This window comes from Vanessa cardui, chromosome 4 (genome assembly GCF_905220365.1).
Source record: "Vanessa cardui chromosome 4, ilVanCard2.1, whole genome shotgun sequence".
NCBI classification, from domain to species: Eukaryota; Metazoa; Arthropoda; class Insecta; order Lepidoptera; family Nymphalidae; genus Vanessa; species Vanessa cardui.
Window position 1 is genome coordinate 14,065,318 of NC_061126.1, and position 18,610 is coordinate 14,083,927.

Sequence of the window (18,610 nt, forward strand, 5' to 3'; positions counted from 1 at the left end):
AATTGTAGCTTCATAAGCTTTCGCCTAGATGGCGTTGGGTACCTTGACATATCAAAATAGAGAATGCTCGTTTTTCGTCGTAACTACTCGTAACAAAGATGGCGGCGAACGGGAGCTACGCAGGTATAAATTTGTATTTGTGTGTGTGTATACATGCACAAAATTTCACGTTTGACCACTCTAGTCACGCACACTAACAAAGAAAACCGGGTGAGCGCGGGGCAAGGGGAGTAACATCCATGAAGTTGTGTCAGCATATGCGCAAACGAGGTGCGCATTCGTCGCGTGCGTTGTCGGGATTCTTTGTGCCATTCTTCGCATACCAATAAGAGTATATTCTTTAAATTCACTCTTAAATTGACATTTAATCAAAATTCGCCCCTACACTACATCTTCGAAGTTTGAAATAGGTGAGTAAAAATTATTTTACAGTGTTTTTCATACAACTAACTCAAGATTTTGGTGATTTTTATTCGGGAATGTCAACAATGCGATCGCGATCCTGCAATATTTTACATAGTTGTCGCGTTTGCTTCGCTTCGACTTCCGGTCGTTCGGGTGTCGGCATTTCGCGATGTAAACATTATCTAGTTTTAAGTTTTGGACGTTTATGAAAGCTAGTAAGCATGAAGTGTGCTCAAGGTGTTTTTGTGTTGTTAAATTTTGCTCGAGTGTGCTTACTGAGATGGCGCAATTTTCGAAAGACGCGGTATGGTATCGTTCGCCCGTGATACACTTCAGTCGCGTTGGTGGCTGTATGCGATTTGACGTATTCCGCGCGCGGGGATGACACTTGTCAGCTTAATTTATGAAATGTCAAACGTTTTACATGTAATGCGCGAGTGATCGGTAAACAAATTAAACAGTGTAATTGATATTTATGCAGTGATTTTTTTTAAGGGTGAAATGGACTGTTATTACTCGAAATTTTATCCAAGGCGTGAGTATTTATCACTATTCAGCGAAGATAAACAAACAAATTCCTTAAATATTTTTGCGAATTCCTAAGTCATGCCGCGTATTCTATTTGAACTTAAGTTACTTCGGTGTACGGACATAAATTAAATACATCTAGCTAGCTTATTCATTTCAATTTGTTTTAATTTTCAAAATACTTATAAAACTCGTGGATTGGATTTTTAATATAATTTTCGTTTTATAAATAAATTATTTTAAAATAAATTTCGATAAATAAATTAAAGCGGTTTTTCGGTTATTTCATAGCAAAAAAATTCTATTTCTATAAAAGTTTTTTACATTATTAGTTAAATATTTCAACTCGTAATTAATTTTATGATAAAGTTTTTACGATGTCTTGTAGTATTTATAACGACTTAAAAATATACTAGAATTTATTTTATGACAAGTTAAAATAAATTGTGTGGAAATATAATTACAATTAAGTATATATTAAAAAAGGCGTTACATTTTATAAGTTTAAATATAATTTATTTACGTCTTACGTGTTCTTATAATGAATATTAATGTATTTTATTATAATAAAAGACTTATTCTATGGAATTTTATGGAATTATGTAGTATTTTATTGTTCAGTATCATAATATATGGGCGTGTATCGTAATGTAGTTTTATACATAAATATTTCGAAACAATATTTTATACTTTTCTAATCACTTTGAATACTTTTTAACTATCTTGTGATTTGTCAAGAAATACGTAATACCTATTTTAAGCTAAAATTAAAATGGGCGCGAAAACTTGATAATCATATTATACGTATGGAATAATACTTAAGATACTTTGTATTAAGTTATGAGATCCTTGTTTTATAGAAATCGATATTTTTTTCATAGATTCGATAAAACATATAAATATAATTTGAAAACAAACTAAGGTTAGTGATGTACTTCGCTCACATCACTAGTTTGCGGTTCTTTACTTTCGTATCCGTCGGTCTCTCGAATGGGTGCCAAGAGTTATTTTGGTGAGAACGCTTGATGTTTTTATTGCGCGTCGCGACGGAGCGACAAGCAATAAGACGTGTAAACTGCTGACACTTGGAGCCCTCACGCGGCGTCGCACCTAATGGCCGATCTAGCACGATTTATCACGTCGCTGTCGCACGAATATTGAATTCACACGAATTTATTTTTCTATTCTATTCATTTTATTTGATTCTTTATCTTTACTTTGTATAAAATAAAGTCGCTTATACCTGTCCGACTCTATGTATGCTTAGATCTTTAAAATTATGCAATGGATTTTGATGCGATTCTTTTTAATAGATAGAGTAATTTGATAGAAAGGTTTTTGTTTATTATATACATCGACAATATAGGAGAGAAACACTTATAATTTTAGAAGTTTCTAATGTGATGTAGTAAACAAACCAATTCTGTAGTACATTTACTTGCGACGCCGGGCCGGGTCGCTAGTATAAATATATAAAATTATTAACAAAATACAATATATATAATAAAATGTACTTTCTGATCAGAAACGATGTACGCTCGTTATAATTTATGTCATTATTATTTTAGTAAAGTTTCCTATTAATATATAATGTTTGTAGTTTCTGGGAAGCATATTACTCAACGATGGTAATATTATATTTTTAGTACATAAATACTAGATTCATTATTAAATTCTGTGTTCATTAATAATGTACAGTAAAAGTTAAATAGATAAAGGTTCTGATGTAGTAAATAAGGCGGCCACCGTGAGGTTACGCTACCTGCTCTTATTGACCTGTGAGACACCCTAATCCCCGAACAAACTCACCGGCCACGAATCAAAGCCATTACATGTCAAGCATTACGAGGTGCCTAATAATAGCTTATTGAGAATTCTCTAATTCAAAAATGGAATAGTCATTTAAATTTTAAACGTTTTTTTTTTATCAATGAAATTAAGTAATTTAAAAAAAGAACTCGGTACACCGTTCGCGTACGTGCTTTTATTTCGAGTTGTAAGTCTTAGTTGGGTAGTTCGTTATTCGAAATGTATCATTGTGACAAATTAACGAGTTATGATACTTGATGAGCATACATAAACATGAGCCAATGGTTTATAGCAAGACTACGCGTTGAAAAATTATGCTGCTCTAGCTGGAGATATGATTGCGACGAGTATCCAGTAGCCTCGCTCTATTCTCGGACTCCTATTTGTAGATTACTATCGCATGGAACCCTCGTCACTGTCACTGTAAAATAAACCGTAAAATAACGTACGTAGAGTATATATTTAGTTAACCCAACGTTGTTGTATAAGACGAATTTATAAGCACGAGAGATTTAAGCGAAAGGACCCACTCCTTACCTCTTATTTATCTTAATTTTGCTCTCCATAGAAATGGCTACTCGGGGATTATTGTTATACGAAAATTGATGTCATATGAAATTAATTGCGACATATCCGCGAAACGCTTACATTTGTATTATAAGTTATATTAAACAAACATACATATGTACGTGATCGCTTAAATAAAATAAATTGCGATTGAGCCAAAAACTATCCGGTTTATGATCGCTAGGTATATATGTATATCAAAAAGGCATTTCTAAACAATATCATAATCATCATCAATAATAGATGATTTAATAGACTAGTTGTGTTTCGCGTCTCCGTTCACGTAATATTTTTTTATCCAGTAAATACATATGTAATTATTAAACCCGTATTATCATTTTTTCATTCAGATTACGGTTGAAGGGTTAACATACATACAGACAGATATATCTGTTAAAATAAAGTATACAGTTACTTTTTTTATATCGCGTGTACATAATTCAATACAAATGTTTCGACGGAACGATTTGAATTGCATAAAAAAATAAACGAATAACAAAATGTAAAGTATATGAAAATAGCTCTTAGTGTAAAACATATTTCAGTTCAACAAACTCGTCGGATGTATCCCGTGAAAGCGAAATTAGACGAGTTGTGCAATAATTTTCACGATTGAACTCTGCGTATTGCAGGTAGCATTCGATATGAAGCTTACTTTGACTTCACTTGTTAAACTATCGTTTTAGTTGGAATTGTTCCCGCACAGCTCCCTCTGTGCCGCTCTTGGCGATTTAATTAAACTTGTTATTTGTGCGTTTTATTTCACAATTGGGTCCGAGCTCGCTTTGATTGTCCGATGGCTCGTGAGTACGTAACCTTTTGTCTTGGACGTTGCTAGTTTAAAAATAACCAGCTTTTGTGTAAAAAAACGATGCCCTATTTTATTAACTTTGTGTTTATTTTATAGATAGCTGTCTAGCTTAGACACCCGTCCCGACTTGTTACGAAAGGAAGCGCTCGCGTTCGTATATTTTTTTCTGGTTCCATTGACACCGCACGTCATATATAATAAGCAACTTGTAATATACATAATATAGATCTTCTAAGCTTATCATTTCCTTGTATCCGGAACAAATAAGCAATCAAAACTTACATATATACATGGTTTGTAGTCTACCAGTAAATATTGTAATTTTTATAGACCCGGGATCTGCTTGGACAGCCCTGATCTATATAATATTGTTATTAAATACACTGGTTTTTAATAGCTGTTTTTACTTGATTGTGCGGAATTTCTTCCGCTAACTATTAAAATATTTACATTAACATTTAATTTCATAACAATGCAACTTTAAATGTTATTGCCAACATAAAGATAAAATATTTTTTATTGGTTTAATTTTAGTTTCCTATTTTATTTTAATAAATGTTCATATATTTTACTTTTAGATTATATAAGCTTTCTTAATAAGAGATTTTTATGTATACTCAACATTTTTCAATTTTGGCTGTCCTTAGATAAATTAAATAAACGACGGAAAGAGAAAATAAGTTCAAATAAAGTTGAATACAGAACCAGTTAAATAATTCGTTTTCAGATACTATTGTCAATTAGTTTTACTTAATTCAATTATATACGAAATCATTTACAATCACTTGTTATAAATATTTGATAATTCAGGGCAAGCTTGCATTGTAACTTTTGTCTCTTGAGTAAAAAAAAAACATTTGAAATTGATAATGCCGAAATTAATTGACACCAAATTGTAATAGAGTTGTACTTGTTTTCCATACATTTAATTATAGTTGGATTTTAAAGATTTAATAAAGTGTATTTCCTACAATTGAGCTGAAGATAAGTTAAAATAAAATAAAACATATAGGATCATAACGTGACAATACAAACGATACAAGAACACATTTGAATATAGAATATTTTTTTTATTTTTAATTATCTATGGTTATTTAAAAGCAAGTACATTAGACACATTATAATGACCTCCAAATAGTAGTATAATTGTGGTCACAGTCAATACCATAGGTAGCAAATACCAAGCCTTATAGGTATTTAATAATAGTTAATGCGTCAGTGTAATTATCGAGATACTAAATTTGAATATCCTGCGGTGAATTACAAAGGACAGACTATAATATTGATTCTCAGGTCCCGTTAATTTGATCCCCTAATCTGAAGCTCACTTCGAAGTATTTAATTAAATAAAAAAAGTCATCACATCTCCCGCCTTTAACAGATAAAAACATTGTTCGAAATTTGTAATCCAAACCTTTCTCCATTATTAAAACCTTTTTACATAAAACTTCTCACTAAATATTATACAGATAATATTAAAATATTTATTAATTATTATTTACCTAATAAAAAAAATAGATACAGATTAAATTATTGAAGTATTCAATCTACAAGAGTTAATTTAAATTTCACATTGAGTATATGTTTCAAACGTTACATAATAAAATATTGTATTTATTTTTTGGGCATTCAACCAAAGCTCCGTTGAGTTTCAGACAGTTCTTAGTCTGTAAAGATTAATGTTGCAACGCTTTTGGGTTGCTAGAGCGAAGCGGCGCGGCTGTCGCACGATAAATTAAACGCAACTCATAATAGGAGAGGTACCTATATTAAATCCTATTATCTCTCTCTAATGATAGAGAAAATCCTTAGAAAGACAAGGATATAGTTAATGGCGTCATGACGGGACCGCTTTTTTTTGTTATTCCACTACAAGTCTAACGGTTAGCCGTAACTAAGTTACTTTAACGACGGCTATATTGAGGAACATTTTTATTCCTTTGAAAAAATCTTACACTACTCACAGTATATCGTAATGAAATAAAAATCATAAACAATGAAACAGTTTTTAAATAAATATAACTAATTTATTATTTTAATTAAACGTAACGATGTAGAAACGTTAAACTAACATTAAAAGAATTATTTCTTGCTTATTTAGGTTAAGTATAATATGTAGCAACAAGTATGCGAGTGAAGCGATCTGACCAGATTACTCGGCCGGCCCTGGCGTACCTATCTGCAATCGGTAAATGGTTACTTTAAGTCTCGATATGCGAAGTATTCCCCATGGAATGTCACCGTCAATGCACCGTACTTATATGTGCTCGGGCGGACTGAATTTTTTCTTATCGCCGTTGCATTTTCTGCAAGTTTTCAATGTGAGCGACATGAACGCGCGGCTTCGAAGCGATCTCTAGTCAACTCGTTCGCCTGTTTTATGTTACATCGAAGAACACACCCATATCATGGAAATATAACCAATTTATGTTTCAGTTAATCTACAATGTATATTACAATAAAAGTTTATCGTATATATTTTACGTAACGTTACTTAAGCATTAGTTTTATTTCAAGTTATTAGGAAACAGTTAAAACAATGACGTCACATATAATGTTTAATAAAAAGCGTTTTAAATTATGCGATTACCACACACGATTAGCCACATTTTTTCATTATCGTCTAATTTTCTTCGGGCGAGGATATTAAGCCGGCAGTAATAACCCGGCCGACTCCCGCCATCCATCACGGGCGCTGCAATCGTTCCGCTGTCAGTTCTATTCCGGGACGCTACGTTTTCGCTAATGATACCCTGGTGCCGTCAGATCGTGCGACATTTACGAAAGCCGACTGCGCCTCCACGTCGCACGTGCAAAACCTCCGTACAACTGGAGTGATCTAAAATTTACCTCGTTTCAACACACATTCGAAGCTCATTCAAGCGTCGCTAGATACTCCCGAAGCGGTGCAAGTTAAACGTGCACAACTGCAGCGCATCCCCGCTGTTTATGAGTTTTATACAAATAAAAGTACATGCCGGATCGCGTTCCACGTGAGAGAGTTTATAATTTATTTGCTCGCTGTTTTCTGGCGACGATTTTCCCACAGGGGCGGTGTCTCAAACGAGCCGCGCCCGCCCTTTATGTGGTTTTTTGTAGCGACACAAAATACCCCGGTGGAAAACATTCAGTGATAACTGGTAACAATCGCTGCCGCCCGGATGCCCCTGCCATTCCACGCATACCTCGCATTGGACCTCGGCTGTTGCTTTTTCATCTAGCACCGCATCACTGACCGAAAGATGCGACTCGTGACTGGACAGCTAATGAACAATGATTAATTTATTTTATACTCGACATATTTCCTAAGATTAAAATCTGACGTACCCAATCGGTAGACTAGAAAATGAAATACCTATGCCCAGTTTGAACTGGTAACAATTTCTCCGAAGTATGTTTTTCTTAAAAAGGTATTATTTTATTTTAAATAGCATATATTTTATTTATAAATTGGTTGAATTTATAAGCTTTCCGTTTACGCCAGTCTATACAGACGAGAAATTGAGTAACTGAACACTGACAAACTGGTTTTCGTACACGTAATTTTGATCCTGCAATGTTTGAACTTAGATTCAATCGATATTACTCTGAAATAGTATGAAGCATAAATACAATGAATAGCAGATATCATATTTAAAAAAGTTACATCATTTTCATTAACACCATTGAATATTTTATCTTCATTAACAAAAGACTCATTTGTTTTTAATGAACAATGAAATGCAAAAATATGCTTTATCAGTGCGTGATTTTGTATAGATAGCTAAAATAATCACGTTCTTGTGATAATCCCAAATATCCCTCAATACGGTAAACAGGTCACACTGTGATAGACATAGTTAATTCGAGCCTATGAGCTATTATAATTACACGAAAAAAAAAAAAAATTTTTATGAAAAAAAAAAGGAATGAAAATAATATTTTAAATGGGTTACCTTTATAAAGTATGTGAACAAAATTTTGTAATTTTATTTCACAATTCCGTTTATGAATTCAGAATGATTACTTAGCAACAGAGGAAATTAGTTTAACTACGTAACGCAAACGACAAATTTCATAGAAACGGAACATTTTCATGCTTCGCTCCAGTACAAGTAGCGTTTTTATTAACGTCCCATTGTTTCATAATCACCGCGCTAGATTTGATATAGTGATAAGTTACGACTAAAAGCATAATGTCGAGTAAAACGCGTTTCTGCCGTTTTGGACCGAAAACCGAAAAGCCGCTCCAATAGATCTAAAGCTCGATTACGAGTATCTCTCACTTTGATCGGCATTTGAATGATATTGCTCTCCTGTATTTAAGGAGAACAAGAGTCGATTTTTCAACCCGTAAACTTATTTAAGTGACGCTTAGTAAATACTTCGTTGCCGCCTTAATTAAAATTTCTCATACATACCTTCAAAAAAATTAAGAATATCGCCGATCGGTATGGCATTTTCTAAGTTAAATATTTTCTATGAAGTATGCGCTAAGTAGTTCCTAATAATTTAGGCTTTATTACAGGTATTAAATGGAAGCGTGCTAAATAATATATCGACTTTACGTGCAAGTGAGAGCTCGTTATTACATAGTTATTACGCCATCGCAAGCTGAAATTAATATCCCTGATCTGGTCTATAGGTTGTTGAATCGAGATATAAAGTTGTTTATGTGATGTTATGGATTAAGTTCACGTTAGACAGCAATGCAATACCATTACATATGCCAATTAAACTTTAATAACATTCGACAACGCCGTTAAAGTACGATTAATACATGAACCATTTGAAATTAATTCATATGTTTGCCCTTCTAGGTTAACTACGATACGTCAAACTGTACATGTTATTTATTATTTGAATTTAGAATTAAAAACTTTAAATCGAATAAAATCATTAATTACTTTTTAGTCTAAAGATTTAAATGTTCGTTCGTCTTTTGTTTCGAATTGACGAATACCGCCGAAATGGTGACAAACAATTTTTCACCTTTCAATGTTTCCGAGCATTCATAACATTACGACGTGTGACGTACAAATCTCGCGAGATGTATCACTGTTCTAGTTAGCTGACAATAAATCGTATGTTTAACGTCTCGGTGAATTGTGTATATAATTAACAATAATACAAGTATACACGATTTCCAAACTAAGCGACGCAACGCAGATCGTTTGTCACGAAGTAAATTGCTATTTATTAGGATTATCGCCAGAACAAACTATTTCGCTTTGTTAGTACACATTGAATTTACACGTATTTATTTACGCAATATTCGCGAACGTCTTTGTTCGAAAGCGGTATTAAGTTATCAATTATATAAAAATATATATAGCGGAAAATTCCTCTTCCAGTCCTCTTGTGCATTGTTCTCGACGCAAACAGTGCAGCTCATAAATAAGCCGTAGCTATTTAGCTAACAATCGGGCACCGATGGGCATTTGGTCAGATTCCGAGGCAGGCAGTCGTGGAAGCCACGTGTGCTCGCCTCCGCATGCCTCGGCCTGAATATGCAACCCTTGCTTGAATTTGCCCCTATGCCGAATATTCCCTGCACATCGGACAATGTGAGCGCATAATTCAATGCCAAAATGAAATGTCTCTTCGTTTGTCGATTATTGCTTCATTGTCGATGTTAACTGATAATCATACTGTCAATAGTTGATTTTTGATTGAACTTAGCTGTCTCAAAAAGTTTTATATAACATGCAGTCAAGATTTTAATTACCTTATGTATGTATTATACAAGATATTTTTGTTTTTTTTTTTTCGTTTAGGTATGTAAAATTTCGAAAATATTTTATTTAGGTCACTGACCAATTAAGGTGCCATGGAAAGTAATATAATTAGTATTAAGAATGACTTAATTTCGCAACATTAAAAGTAAGCATAATGTGAACCGAGGACGTCTGTTTTTGCGAAATTTTATTTTCGTTTTTATGTTTTTATTTTTTGTATAGTTTGTTTTATTTTACGTTTTTGTTCGTTATAGGTAAGTGACAAATGGAAAATTTACTGCGGTGATCGTTACGCTCATGATGCATCCTGCTGGGTACTACGCGAATCTTGGTAAGCTAAGATATGCTTTGAATATAATTATTATATTTTCGAGAAACATCTTTAAAAAATATATATGCATGTGTTAGGTCGACGAAGACAAAAAGGCCTATTTATGTTTGATTTCTTTAACTTTAGTTTCTTTGTTAAGGTTGGAATAAATAAAGAAAAAGGTTTATGACTATATTAACAAATTGTTTTATACAACAACATTTATTTTTAAAAACATTTATATCCTAATTTAAATATAGAAGGTTCATCTATGTAGTTGTAGAACTACATAGATGAACCTTCTATATTCCAATTAAAGAAATCATAACAAACGTTTTCCATTTACATTGGTAATCTGTACAATACTAACAGTTCTTCCACTTAACTATTGATAACTACTTTAATTTTATTTCTAAAGTAACGATAACAGCATCATAGACTAATTGTTGCCCGCGGCTTCGCTCGTGTTTAGAGGGATGATTGACATGTGTTAGGCAAAAATGTAGCGTATATAATCTTCCTTGAAGTTCAAATTTGCTCCACACCAAATTTCATCTAATTCGGTTCATTGGTTTGGTCGTGAATAAGAAAAAAACAGACAGACACTTTCACATTTATAATATTAATATATATTATTCAAGCCCTCGACCAATGACATCGCGTCATTTGTTGTCAAATTTTCTATATTTAGATTTTGTCCTCTTGTGTTTGGTATAGACTTTACTATAGTAAATACAATATCAAAAATGTTTGGAATCGCGATTAAACGACGACCTCCATGGTCGAGTGGTGTGTACACCGGTTTTCATGGGTACGCCAGGCTGAGGTCCCGGGTTCGATTCCTGGCCGAGTCGATGTAGATTACCATTAGTTTTCTATGTTGTCTTGGGTCTGGGTGTTTGTGGTACCGTCGTTACTTCTGATTTCCATAACACAAGTGCTTCAGCTACTTACATTGGGATCAGAGTAATGTATGTGATGTTGTCTCATATTTACTAGATATTTATTTATTTCTTTACTAGATTAGGGTCCAGATACATATACTTATGCCTAGAAAAAAAATATACGAATCCAATTCCTTTTTCAAATTCGCTAATTAAAATAATATGCTCCAAACTTTATCAAAGGGAGATGAGGCTTGGGCTAAGGCCCAATAGTGGGACATTGATAGGCTATTGTTTTTGTTGTTGTAATTAAAATTACATTAATATAAAAGAATATCGTAAAAGTGTTTTGTGTTTAACATTTATCGTTCTGTTTATCGCCTTGATTAAATTTATCTATTGGATTTAAGATATAGAAATGTTCCACGAGTAAGTTTATTGATCATAGTTCTCCACTTGATTAACTTAAGGCTATATATAATAAGCAAGCGGGCTTTTCGATAATAAATGTGTCAAATAATTATGCCACCATAACTGCTTTCTAGTACAATAAAAATTTTATGTCTTTGTGTTCTTTAAATTGTCCTTTCTTGTTATTTACTGTATTATAATTATTATTATAGCCGCCGGTCCTTATTGAAACGAGGTTTAATTTTATTATAACTAGCTATTTCCTTCGTGTATGTCCGTGTTAAACTTATGATACAGTAGCTTATTAATACAGGAAGTCTCACGTCAAATTAGATTAAGAACTGTTCAGTAATTTTGTCGTTTTATTAAGACATAAGACGGAATTACTTTCGCCTATCTACTTTTAAGATTTATATTACGTCACAAAACACTATCTATATGGTTGCGCTATATTTAAAGTATTAAATATTAATTATATTTCTACATGTAAATATGTATAGACTTTACTAAAATAGTAAACTCGTGTACTAACTTGGATGTATGTAACAGTTTTCCCGCGTTTCCAAAATGATGATTCTGATTGCGGTGACTTATATCATATATAGATTGTTTATTTATTATTTAATATTAAACATGCAAATACATTATGTAATTATGTTAATACAATTAACAGCCGATTCTCAAACAGCGAAAACAACGCTGGCGCTTTTAGACACAATCGGGTATACTCGTGGGATTTCGTCAAACTAAGCGTTAGTATAACATTACAAAAGAATATGTAAATTATTTAAAAACAAATAAATGAAGATAGTTAATTTTATGACCAGTAGTCGGATGCTTTAGACTTTAAAATTTCAGCTTTATTTGTTAGTTGAAACATATTGGGTGATACAGGTTAAAAAACAGTTGTATGCGATTCACCCATACGATACATTATAATAGCTGAAGTTTATTTACTTGTTTGTTAATAATTAGTTTCTGTATTCCTTTTTTAAAAACAATCAAATAAATATAAACGCGGGCGCAACTTAGCGCAAATAAAAGCTAATAAAAACTCAAATAGTTGAATATTTGAAATATTTTTTGTATGGTAAATTTATAACAACTTCTACCCAATTGCATTGTCCATTAGAAGTTCCAAAAAACAGTAATTAGTGGCTCGATGTTGTTACTCATCTATTAAGGCCATTATCTCGCTTAATTATAATTCCTGTCCAATTCTTATCGCTGCCTATCTTTTCTGCGAAATTAATGATAACAAAACTGTGACGTCACGGTTTTTTTCGGTAACACAAATTAGTGTTTAATACGATTCTCGTGCGATTTCCTTGAAAGTTAACACAGAAGTGTTAGTTTTAATAATTTGTTTAGGTATTATTATAAGAATAATGTTATTGGACGCTCGCGCTTTGTATAATTTCGTTTCAGAAATTAACATCAATTTCGTAATGATATTTTAAACTGGGCGTATATTTGCATAACTTAACACAATTATGTATTTATGTTTAACTCGTTGAGTTATATTTAAATGAAACCTTTTCCAAAAGATTCGAACGTGCAAATAATTTGGCCATGGCAGATATTAAAAGAAACTGCTTTTATAGATTGTTTTTTTTTTCTTAATCAATTGACATGTGCGGTTCATGAAATCATACCTGATATGATAATCAGGAACCCAATATCACCATTGTCATCATCTATATATCGACATAGGCCTCTCCAAGTGCACGCCACTGTGGTCTTTCTCCGGCTATTCGCACCAGACTCCTGCCTGCCGCCTGAACCCAATATATTAAACAATAATAGCTATAACATCTCATTCGTAAAGACCTATTTTGATGCTGTAATCATAAAATATGTCGCATATCACGTTCTGATCGTATCGAGAAAATAATGACATGATGAATGATAACTCTAGGGTTATTAAAAAAAAGCTTTTATAAATACAACCAAATTAGAAATCTGTATATACTGTTAAACGAAAGAAAAACGTTTTCGTGTTTTGATGATAATTTTAACATCGTACATTGATAAGATTGCCGATGGGATACGGGTATCAAGTTCAAGATTATATTTCGATAACAACGCATGCGTTATGTAAGTCATCGTATTAAGATAAAGAATAAGATTTTAACTAAACATTAATATTAGCAATGAAGCCTTTCAGCGCGCTAAAATTGATTGATAATAAATACATATTATTTGGGTCTTTTATTTGTGACGTAAGAATCAAAATAAACGTTTTCAAGTTAATTTTTGCAAGACATTTAATTTGTTGTTTTACACCAACGTAATGTTAATCTGTTCTGAATATATATGAAAAAAAAAAACAATCAATATATAATTTACATTTCATCTTGAATTAGAATACATTATGTTATGAGATATGGTTGGAAGTTATAAGTGGTTCTTATTTCATAGAGTGTTTGTGTCTAAGCTGTTTTATCATGTGCATCTGCACAATTTACAATTAAAAAAAAAAAAAAAGTTTATGTGAAGAAATTTTTTAAGGGATAATCAACCTTATGTTTATAATTCGAAAGAGAATAGTCGTTTAAATATTGAAATGTGCTAATATTGACAAAAATGGTAGAGTTGAATTATTAACGATTTAAACTTTAAAGTTTAAAAAAAATAGTATGATATACTTGTGATGATGTAATGTGAAAAATCATTTGTAAATAAATGTTTTATTGAAAAGAAAATGTAGTATAATATAAAATGTTGTCATTATCATATAACGTTCAGTTATAACGTTACAAATGTTATCTATTAATCATGTAAATATGGTCGTACTTGACTTACATACGTTTACGTCGGTACGTTTCAATTCTGAAATTAGTAAGATTATAATCTATCTTTATTACTACTCGCTAATAGAATTAAGTGGCAGTAAATGTATTATTTATGGATCGATATGGCACAGTGGATACTAACTCGAAATCCTAGGTTTAATTCCGGGAACTACAGAGATGTCATATGTTTAATTTTTGTTTATATTTGGTGAAAGAATTTATCCAAAAGGAAATGTTTCATTTTCATTCTGAGAAGACCTTTGCTAGCAGTGTCGCTATGGACTAATCCGTAGATCTGTGGAACCATAGTAAAACAAATTTGTAAACATTTATATTTGTCCGTTCATAGTTGACACGACTTGATTTTAATCAGATACAGTACTATCATTTCCTTAACAATGTTTTCATTACTAGATAAGTGATATTAATAAATAAATATTAATATACGATAAAGCTTCAGCTGTTAACAGTAACGTTGGTTCGATCGGATTAATATTTTATCGCCCCACCATTATTAAGGTCAATATACAATTGTCTGTTTCTAAGATAGTTCTGATTTGATACCGTGAGAACTTCAAGGTATGTTGTGATCGATGCTAACGTCAGATTGATCGTTAAAACAAACTGGTATTTATTTTTAGACAACCATTAAAAAACGAATGTCCGAACGAAGTACGCTCGCTGCTATTTTATATTCGATAGAACGTTATATTTAATTGTATATCGATATTTGTGTAATCGATTCTACAAATTTAGTTTCAATAGCGCTATACGCTTGTGAAAGGAAAATAGGAAAACAATTATGCCTTCAAAAATGGTAATAGCAACACTGTTACAATGGAAATTTGTGTAGTAGTGTAAGTGTAGGTATTATATTTTAGATTGTGTTACTGAAACGTTGATCAAAGTCAGATTAACTATTTTAGCTTTAATCTGAACGCTGATTGGACATTTATCGCGTCATCAGCTGTTATCGACCAATGAATGTACAGCGGCACTTAAAGTTAATGTAATCTAAACCAATTAATACACTAACAATACAAATAATTGTAAACATGTTTTGGTCGCTTGTGTTCTTTTCCGATTCGAATTAGTTTGAAAAACGAAGAGAAGATTCGTATAAAGTAAGAAATTCTCGCTCCTTTAAAGTCAGACAAATCGTCAGCGTTTCGATACCATTACTTGGGGTTAATTGGTTTTCGGGATGTTTATAGCAAACGATTGATTGGCCAATTACCTTCAGCGACTTGTCTGCTTTCGATACTAATTCGTTGGAAATAGTTTTTGTGCTACAGTATAAGTGTGTTAAATTTAAGTTTAATAATGTACGACAAGCAGCACTTTGCGGTTTCGCCAAAGAGTTTGAAATAAATCTACCTTACCTCTACCTTAAGGTTGCCTGGAAGAGATCGCTGTGTTAGCGATAAGGCCGCCTCTTGTACATCTTTCATCTAACCGTGTATATGTGATTTATTTACTGGTGTACAATAAAGAGTATTTTGATTTGATTTGATTTTTAAATCGAAGTTGCTAAATATTCAATAAATTTTTGATAGAGACACTCCGGTATACTTCCTGGTATCAAAGCGTGAAATATTGCAAGTCGCGAATTTGAAGTACGCGTTGAATTCATCCTCACACAATAAATATCTTGCGAATATTACAAATCTAAAATTTTGGATGGATTTTTGTTATAAATTAACACAATGGCTAAACAGATGTCAATGAAATTTAGTTTCGAGACAGATAGCCTGGAATATAACGTAAGTTGCTTTTTATTCAGAAAAAAATATACCAAATACTTGCAAAATTAGTTCCCCTAGACTCCTAACTAATAAAATAGTAAGTAGTTTGAGGTTTTAGCGAATTTTTGGTTATTTCTTCTCGAGCCTTGTAAATGTTCGGTAAGATATTTTTTTTTTTAATATATGAAAAATCATAAATATATTATTTAAGAGTTGATGAATGAATTGTTCTTCAATTATTGATATTGACATATTGATAAGAATTGATGAGTTATAAAATGTTTCATGAGCATTAATATTGAGTATAATTATTCAAACTTTGCCCGCCTTTCTATGACAGATAATTTGTAACACAATAATGTATTGTAACAATCTTGTTATTAATGAATTCGAATTGATTTGATAATTTGTATTTTATGTAACTACTAAGTCTTTAATTAATTGCATCGTTAATTACTCCAAGTTGTAGGAATAAGTTTGAACTAAAAAAATCTGTTTTCACGGAAGCTCAAAGATAAATAAGAGTCTTGTAAAAGCGCGCTCGAGTATTGTTCATCTCACACTGACCTCGGCTTCTTTTACGAACGTTAATAATAAAGAGTCGGGAAGTACAACGGATGCAGTGAGTGCAGCATGCGAGCCACGACTTCGGACGCCTCTATCGGCCCCGGCGTGACATAACACCGCTCGCCCCGCCCACGCGCTCTCGCTCACACGCCTCCAGTGCGAGAGGGACGACATAATATCCTCCGCCGAAGCCTCCACACCGTACTGATTCTAAGAAAAGCCAACTGTTATTATCTGACGCGGATTGTTCTCGGCCTCTCGTTTGCCTCGGTCTCATGAATGAATCGCGGCGCCTGCAGGTGCGCACCCTCCAGCGCTAAATTTCGACAATTACCCATTTCTAAATTCAGGGTAATTTTCAGCACGCCACTGCATAATTTTCGGTGGCGGATCGCTTCGATTTTGGCTAATTTCAATCAGACAGGAAGTCGATGTTAGTATCGTTGAGCCAATTAGATTAGCATATACGTGTTGAGATGCTGATGTTCAGCCGTAGATCTGCACGGCTCACGTGCCCATCACGAACCATCAGACATCAATCACAATTCTGCTGGCACTCGCACTCGCGATAATTTGAGCATGCATATAAAAAGATTCATTGCGCTTTGCCAATGATTGAATAATCAATTACAATTTAAATAAATACAAATAACGCTGCTGATTATATTGATAAAGTTTGCGATCAAAATGCAAACGAAATTGTTATTAAACAAACGTAATTCCCATACGCAAACTCCAACGCTTTTACTTCAACAAAACGATTTGTTTTAAAGATATTTAAATAGCAATATTCATTCGTTTTGAGTAAACATCTCAAAAGCTTCAAATCGCTTTATTCTGGGAAAAAGACGTGTCGTTATAAAATATACGTAATTAATTAGAAGATATCAAACATAAATTAGCATCAATTGTTTTTGGAATCGTGACAGCGAATTCATATTGCAGGAAGCTTAGCGTCTTGGCACGGTAGCCAGCGGCGATATTTACGAGTATACATTAAATTTGTGTATCACTTTAAACATGATATTTAATATCATGTACTTCGATGATTCACTGTATAGATTTGAAAGCAACAAAGTTATCAACTCTAGAATCTTCGAGTTATTTTAATGGCATTTGAATTGCAACTTTAACCTTTGTATCGCCGTTCGTAACGACCCTTGACCATGACATTAGTTTAAAATAATATACATTATACCAATATGCTATGTTTTGTCTATTCCATTCGAATTCCTAATTAATCTTTTATTATGGGCAAATTGAAATAGATCTATTTATGAAAAAATCCAGAGCAACAATAAATTATTGTCTGAACAAACTCATAGAATAAGCTAAAACAATATTTACTCTCCTTATTCAGACATAAAACATTAAAGAAATCGCCATCCGTTAAAACGAGTGTTATCATCTGATAAGAAATTAATAACGATTTAAAACGCGATCGATAAGGAGAGAAAGCAATGTGATCTTAAATGGTTCATGTTGTATTGAGTGCTCTCGGTCTATGGCGCTAAGGTTGATGGAGTTGATTCAACGGACGCAGTTAAACCGGTTGTCCAAGCACTGTCGTAACAGTAGCCTTAACGATAGTTGCCTTACAATAAAATTATGCCTTGTTCTGTCTTTATTTCTAATCCAGGCACGTCTTTCATGTTTAAGTGAGGTTTGCTTAAGCTATGTTTTAGTTAGACAACGTTCATTTAAGTTTTACTCTGATAGCAGACAATAAAGTCTGTGGTTTTTGAATACATTTTACTTCACGTACGCATTTTGTATCTTATCATTATATCGGTTCAGCTCAATTGCTTTATAATGATTTTATGTTTCATTAAGTATTACGTTAGCGTAATGTTTATATAAAGCATGTGTCATTTTATAATGTTAATGATAAACTTTCGTTATATGATTATTTTCATTAAACTAATTGATGTATCATTAATATGATATCCGTACAATAATGAGATTTAATAATGACCACGTGATTCGAGACGGCGAGCGAAATCAACCAGGCATGTCGAATAATCAATACGACACGACGATATTCAGATTTAAATCCGCTGT

The 18,610-nt window shown here is 32.6% G+C and overlaps 1 protein-coding gene across 4 annotated transcripts in view; it reads left to right on the forward strand.

Moving 5' to 3' along the window:
* The first annotated feature begins 644 nt into the window (after positions 1–644).
* The window catches only part of LOC124544002 (protein scalloped), an 84,876-nt gene continuing 66,910 nt past the window's right edge, over positions 645–18,610 (forward strand). For 2 of the 4 annotated variants that reach the window (XM_047122348.1, XM_047122349.1), the window contains exons 1-2: positions 645–940; positions 10,092–10,168. In XM_047122348.1, coding sequence (XP_046978304.1) covers positions 10,135–10,168 — 34 coding nt within the window. In that variant the 5' untranslated portion in view covers positions 645–940; positions 10,092–10,134. The remainder of the gene's footprint in view (positions 941–10,091; positions 10,169–18,610) is intronic. The other 2 variants (XM_047122352.1, XM_047122350.1) reach the window with 2 other exon arrangements.